The 7360-nt window shown below is 43.8% G+C and overlaps 1 protein-coding gene across 1 annotated transcript; it reads right to left on the bottom strand.

Annotated features, from left to right (window-relative positions):
* Nucleotides 1-799: 799 nt before the first annotated feature.
* LOC113412325 (phospholipase A and acyltransferase 3-like) lies at nucleotides 800-6781 on the bottom strand. Its single transcript, XM_026667868.2, has 3 exons — nucleotides 6528-6781; nucleotides 2690-2922; nucleotides 800-1028 (listed from the first exon to the last, which is right to left on the bottom strand). Exons 1-3 carry the CDS (start codon nucleotides 6682-6684, stop codon nucleotides 918-920), a joined length of 501 nt encoding a protein of 166 aa, XP_026523653.2. The 5' UTR covers nucleotides 6685-6781; the 3' UTR covers nucleotides 800-917.
* Between the last annotated feature and the right edge of the window lie 579 nt (nucleotides 6782-7360).

Below are 7360 nucleotides of genomic sequence, written 5' to 3'. Positions count from 1 at the left end.
CATATACACACATGCATATCTTTTTCAAATTTCTCGTTATTTCTCCTTTTGCTTTTATTCAATTATATTTCTTTTCTATATTTGTCTATTTTATATGTTTTTATTCATTATACTTATATTTTCATCTGACTTGTTTACAGTTATTCTCTTCTAACATTCCTCCAAGGTTTTATTAATTCTCAATCAAACATGAACACAGAAAACACAAAACATAGAAACAAAAAACTTCTTTTTGGAAAGTGGCTTAACCCCGGGTTACATCTTTTTGTACAGACCTAAATCAAATTCATGCTCACCTTGTATACCATTACTTATCTTATTTACCATTCTATATTTTCTATATAACTTCTCCCCTCTTTTCACTCTCTTAATTACAAGATCTAACAAAATATTAAAATATCAAAATGCTTAAGAGTTAATGATAGACTTTAATATTTAATAAAATATTAAAGGGAATGTGTAAAATGTTTTAAGATTTAATGATAGAGTTTAATTTGCTATTTTAATGTTATTATAAACTTATCATTTTCTTATTTTAAAATGTAGTACGTAAAATGTATTAAGCAGAATCAGAATGGAAATTATATATCTAACTATATTATAAATTTATTATTTTCTTATTTTAAAATGCAGTATGTAGAATGTACTAAGCAGAATCAGAATGGAAACTATGTATTATTTTAAGTGTTAAATTTAGGGGAAAGATAGAAAGGTGTCATACTTCAATTAGTGATTACAGGAGAAATTTTGTGTTAAAGAGAAGAGATAAATAGATAATTGGAAAAGAACGGACAAAAGATACAAGTATAATGATTTAAATTAAGATGAAATAAATCAAATTCCCTCCTATTTTTGTCAAAGCGTAGAAGATATACTTTTGAGTGAGGTAAGCAAGATTTGATCCCCATGAGTGAGGCTCAAGGAGTCTTCCTCTGGAGAGGTTCACCACTCCCACAGTCAACCTCATCTAGGTAGCTTCGGATCTCCTCCTCGAAATCCCGATCTACAGTATAGTTAAATCTTCCTGCCTTTAAAAGAAAAAGAGAGAGAAATTTGTCAGGCATCGGGCATATTCGGTCGAAACATTAGTTCTAAACATGCAATGAGCAGTCACTTTTAATCCCTTCCCCTCCAATCCTGGCTAATAACAATTTTGATTGTCATGACCAGGGTGGGATGCTACCGGTTCTCCCCAGTTCAGGCGAACCGGTATCTAATTTTATCATTTTTAATAGCTAGTTCGCTTCCCAGGAATCCCCACATGGCCCATTTTGGATGCCAGGTAAGTACAGGTCCCTCAGGGAGGGCAAAAAACGGGCCTCCCGAAGGCTCCAGAAGGCTGGAAATGGACCCATTTCTGGCCTCCGGGCGACCTCCGGAGCCCATGGGAGGCTGTTTTTGCCCTCCCAGAGACTCGAGGGAAGCCTCTGGATCATCTCTCAACTTGGTGTCCTCTTGGAATTTACTCTAGGCCCGTGATGGCAAACCTATGGCACGCGTGCCACAGGTGGCACGCAGAGCCATTTGTGCCGGCATGCGAGCTGCAGGCAAACTTACCTCACTGCACATGCGCGCGCCTCACAGCTAATTTTCGGCTGGTTTGAGGCCTTTTTCAGCCTCCCAAAGGCTTAGGAAGGCTTCTGCAGGTTTTGTAAGCCGAAAACTAGCCCCGTTTTGTCACTTCCTGGTTTTCCGAAAATACCGGAAGGGACGAAACGGGGCTAGTTTTCAGCCTGAAAACAGAAGCCTGCAGAAGCCTTCCTCAAGCCTCTGGGACGCCGAAAAAGGCCTTAAACCAGCCGAAAATCAGCTGTGAGGCGCAGTGCAGGTAAGGGGGCAGTGGGTGGGTGGGTGGGGATTGCAGGCACATGCATAGGGGGCGTGGGGGCGCACTGCCTTCTGGGTGCTGGCACACGAGCGTGAATGTGCAAGCGTGCACACAATTTTTGGCACAGGAGCCCAAAAATGTTCACCACCAGTGCTTTTTGCTGAGGATGATGGGAGTTGCACCAGCACACCTGGAGAAGAACACATTGGTAGAAGCCGCTTAAAAACATCCATAGGAACAAGAAGGAAAATTTACAGGACCTGGCTGTAAATCCAGCTATGGATCACATCAAAACGCCTTCAAGCTCATCTCAACTTCGGAAGACTTCATGGACATGGACACTATGGGGTTGTTTTCCTGGGATGCTGAGACTTTCAGATTTTCTTGCGATCTATCCTAGCACTTATTAGAATATGTCCTTAGAAAGTCTGTAGAGATTCTCTGCCCTCCAGGTCCTGGTTGTCCCAAAGGTGTTTTTTCAGGAGTCAACTGGCCTTTCTTCTTTTTTCTTTGAAGATGTTTTGCTTCTCATTCAAGAAGCTTCTTCAGTTCTGAGAAGAAGAGAGAAGAAGAGCTGAAGAAGCTTCTTGAATGAGAAGCGAAACGTCTTCAAAAGAAAAACCAAGGAAGTCCAGTTGCCTCCTGAAAAAGGTCCTTAGGGTTTTTGTTTTTTTAAAAATCTTTATTTAATCAGCCAAAATCCGATGCCACCGAGTTGGAGTCGTGAATTCCTTCAAAAGCTATAAATAATCCAGATTGGAAGCCAAAGACCCCAAGAGGGCCTGCAACTCTACTGATTTATTCTTGTGTTTCGTGAGGAGAAGAGGTCCAAAACATGAAAGATCGATTTGTGGGCCTTACCTGATCAGAGATTGCCTTGTCGTATCTCATCAAGGTGGCGAAGTGTTCACAGTTTGCGTTGCGAGCGTCGTATCTGAGGACCTTGTTCTCCATGTGCCGAGCTCTTTTCACCACACAAGCAGGATCCAAGGGGGGATATTTCTGATCAAATTTGTTCCACACGGCGTATTTCAGAACTCCCTGGACATCCTTGATTTTTTCTTTTCGGACCTTGTACTTAGTCCATTCCACAGCTGGAAAAAGAGAAGTTGCGTTGATGGCCTTCAGAAATGATTTTGTTCCCATCCCTACATCGGAGACCCAAGTGTACAGGAAGTCCTTGACTTACAACCATTTGTTTAGTGACCGAAGCTACAACTGCGCTGAAAAAAATGGCTTATGAGCAGTTTTCACACTTAGCGACATGAGTATCCCCCTGGTCATGCAATCCAAATCCAGATGCTTGGTGACTTAACTTGCATTTATGACGGTTGCAATGTCCATGGGTCATGCGAACCCCATGTGCAGCCTTCTGACAAAGTCAATGAGGGAGCCAGACAGGAGTGGGATTCTACTGGTATAACAACTGGTTCGGTGATCGCGTGCTCTGTGAACGCACTCTTCATTTCAAACAGTCCCTGTGAAGAAAATAGCTGAGGCACGGCTAACCGCTCTGCCGCATGAATCAGCTGTGCTCTAAACCAGGAGTCGCCAACCTTTTGGACCTCAGGGACCACCCTGGGAAAATCCCAAAAAAAGTCTGCAGGAAAATTCCCCACCCTGTTTTCCTCCCGATCAATTGTTCTTTATTTGGGATCGCAGGATACCGTCTCCAGCTCCGTTCTCAGCGGGAGAGAGAGAGACTTTTGGCTTCATGCAAGGAAAGCAGCAGAAGCAGCAGAAGTCTTTGTTTCTCTCCCTCAAACTCTGCCAGAAATGAGTCTTTGGAGCCTCTTAGAGCAGGAGGCCTTGCAGGTTCCCAAAGACTCATTACTGGCGGAGTTTGGGGGAGGGAAAGAAAGACTTTGGCTGCTTTCCTTGTGTGCAGCCAAAAGCAGAAGAAGAAAGAAGCGGAAAGAAGCAGCTCGGTGGCCAGGCACATTGGGTGAGTGGGGCAAGTTCTCCCCTCCTCCCTTTCCCCCCCTCCCCTCACTACCTTGTGTTGTTTGCAATGCAAGCAATATAAGCCTTGTGTTCCCGCGGGCCATGTGGGTGGCACAGCCTTGTGTTCCCGCGCAGCCTGGATTAATTGCTTTGGGGGTGACATTTCACTGCGGACCACCAAAATTTTCTCACAGACCACCAGTGGTCCCCGGCCCACTGGTTTTCAACTACTGTTCTAACGAAGTAAAGGACAGGAAAGAGGAGGGGGGCAGACGGGCTCACATGCTCGTCGCTGCAAATCGGTTCTGAGACAGCTGATTTTTGGAGCAAGGGTTCGTACAAACCGTTCCGAACCAGTAGAATCCCACCCCTAAAGCCAGATTTACTTAACAACCGTGATACTAACTTAACAATGGTGGTTTATTCACTTAACAACTGTGGCAAGAAAGGTCAGGAAAAATAGGGGGGGGGAACTCACGTAACAACTGTCTTGCATAGCAACATTTGTGGTTGTAAGTGGAGGACTAATTCCAAACTAACTTTAGGAGCAGACCTCTTCCTACACAGCGGTACTGTAATTGTAATTCCTCCTGTTCTTAATAAGGGTGGATAATTCTGCTCAAGTAAACTTTGGTCAAGTGTCACATATGGCCAGTCCAGGCAGTCCTCGACTTACAACAGTTCATTTAGTGACCGTTCAAAGTTACAACGGCACCCAAAAAAAGGGACTTACAATCGTTTTTCAAAGTTTAAATATGACCCTCTATGATCCTGTGATCAAAATTCAGAGGCTTGGCAATTGGTTCATACTTATGACGGTCGCAGTGCCCCAGAGTCACTTGATCCTCATTCGGGACCTCCTGAGAAGCAAATTCAACAGGGGAGCCTGATTCGCTTAACAACAAGGTTACTAGCTTATCAATGGCAGTGATTCGCTTAACAAACGTGGCCAGAAAAGGTTGTAAAATGGCCCAAAGCTCACTGAACAAATGCCTCGCTTAACGACAGAAATGGTGATCTCCGTTGTGGTCATAAGTCAAGGACTACTGAAAAAGAATGTTCTTTGGCTGATTACACTGAAAATTCAGCTTGGCAGTATGCCCTCCCCAGGAACACATCCCACATTATTTTTTTCAAATTAAAAAAAAGAATTGGTCCCAAATACACCAGATCATCCAATGTCACACAACGCTGCCCTGTTCTTCTATTAGATCTCATGAGATCCAGTCTAAGAATGCTGGATTGTTCCGATCTTGAGAGATTTCCCCACCCCTGAATGTTTCAGGAGGTTTCATATTTCTTTCCAATGTTTGGAGGGACCTTCATCCTTTGAAAATGTTGACTATTTTTTTCAATCTACAAAATAATGGAGATGTCGCAGTGATTAAGCCCTGGGAAATAGCGACGGACCTCAAAACTCAGGAAACTTATTTGGGCTGGTCACTTTATTTTCAGGTCAACATACCTTAGATGTTCTGACCTAGGCTTCCTTAGAAAGCATAAAACACAATCTTGGGTCTGGCAAAACCTCTTTTATTTCCCACAGCTGTGAATTACGTTCATTCACACCTGCAAGGCTTGGCAAACAGTCTTTCAGGGGAATGCTGATAAACACCCACATTATCGCACTTGGAATGCGGCCAGAGAATGAATTGCCAAACGCAGAGCAAGGCCAAACTCGACACAGAGTCAAACAAAACTTTTCAAAGCTTGGATCGACCAGATGAATTAATTGCTTCCCGCGAAAGCTCATGTCCCCTTCACTCCTCTTTTATGTCCCAGGGGTGGGATTCAAATTTTTTAATAACTGTTTCTGTGGCCATATCCTAATTTGTGGGTGTGGCTTGGTGGTCATGTGACTGGGTGGGCATGGCTTACTGACTGGGCGTGGCTTGGTAGTCACATGACTGGCTAGGCGTGGCTTGTATGTAAATATTGAATTTTTTTTATTAAAAAAGAGAGCAACTTTTACCCAAAAGCAGGCAAAGCAGGCAGGCAGATTGAGTTGCTTGCAGAATCACAGACTCACTCACAGATCTACCTTTCTGCAATCTGCTGCCTAAGTCTGCACTGAAAAATCGAAGCTTCAGTCCTAAGGAAGGTTCAGCTCTGCTCTCAGGCCACTTGTCCCCCCACCTCAACCCTCTGAATACCACTCCTCACTGGGCCTCAGGGAAGCTTCCTGGGCAAATTTAGCAGCAATTTAATTAGCTAGAAAGCAAGAAATCCGCGTGGCACAGCTGGTAGTCAGAACAGCTGATTGTCGGGGGGAAAGGGAAAATAGCAACTTAGCAAAAATTAGGCAAAGGCACAATGCAGGAAAGTTGGATGGCGTGCATGCGAGATAAGGATGCTGAGTTGACCCTGCTTTCTCAATTGTTCTTATCTTCTGCTAGCTCTGTGCATGCGCAGGCTGGGAACCGGCTCCAGAAGCTCCTCCACCTCACTGCTGTCCAAACCCAAAGGCAGCTGCTGACTGCCAGCCTGCCAGCCTGCCCTGGCCCCATCTCTGCCTCCAATGCAGAGCCCTCATCCGAGCCTTCCTCAGCCTCCAGGACTGGCCCAGGTTCCTCCCCAATCTCCTCGCTACTGTCCGACTCTGCTGCCAATTCTGTCAGCTGCCGGTGGGCCATAAACAGATGTGGTTTCTCAGGTGAACCTGCCTTAAAGCCTGCCATGTAGCCCACCTTGAGTTTCCAGAGGGAAAAGTAGGACATTTCTGTAGGAAATAGATCATCAAATACTTTTCTCTTACGTGGCCAGCTGAAATGTACAACTTCGTCCTCGCCTACGTAGATACCCCAATGCTGAAAAAAAGGCATCTGGAATTGGATCATATCTCCAGGCTTTGGGAGGTCTTTATTCTGGAAAACGTGTTGTACCTCTCTTATGATCCCGGTCTGTGTACACATTCAGGGAAAGAAAGAACCCCGATTATCCAAGAAAGGAAAGGGACCAAAATGGATTCCTATAAAACAGAGGGTCTTCAAACTTGACAGCTTCAAGACTTGTGGACTTCAACTCCCAGAATTCCTCCTCCAGTCATGTTGGCTCAGGAATTCTGGGAGTTGAAGTCCACAAAGTCTTAAAAGCTGTCAAGTTTGAAGACCCTTGGATTAGATAAATAGATAGATATGTGTGTGTGAGAGAGAGAGAGAGAGATGAGATGAGATAGATGAATGATAGATTAGATAGATGGATGATAGATTAGATATATAGATTAGAACAATGGATGGATGGATATATGATAAATTAGACCAATAGATAGATGCATGATAGATAGATTAGATATATAGATTAGATAGAACAATAGATGGATGGATGGATGGATGGATGATAGATTAGATCAGGGATTGTCAAACTTGACAGCTTTTAAGACTTGTGGACTTCAACTCCCAGAATTCCTCCTCCAGTCATGTTAAGCTCAAGAATTCTGGGAGTTGAAGTCCACAAAGTCTTAAACTTGCCAAGTTGGAAGACCCTTGCAATAAAATATCAATGGCAGATAAAGTTATCCCTATCCTAATGATCTGATCATCAAAGCATTTAAATGGAAATGGATTCCAATAAAGTATCAATAAATGTTTC

Source organism: Notechis scutatus, chromosome 6, assembly GCF_049901735.1.
Source record: "Notechis scutatus isolate UNSWTSFEM ecotype Mainland chromosome 6, rNotScu1.2, whole genome shotgun sequence".
Classification (NCBI taxonomy): Eukaryota; Metazoa; Chordata; class Lepidosauria; order Squamata; family Elapidae; genus Notechis; species Notechis scutatus.
Note: the sequence above shows the minus strand (reverse complement) of the source record. Positions and strands in the feature narration are given on the sequence as shown.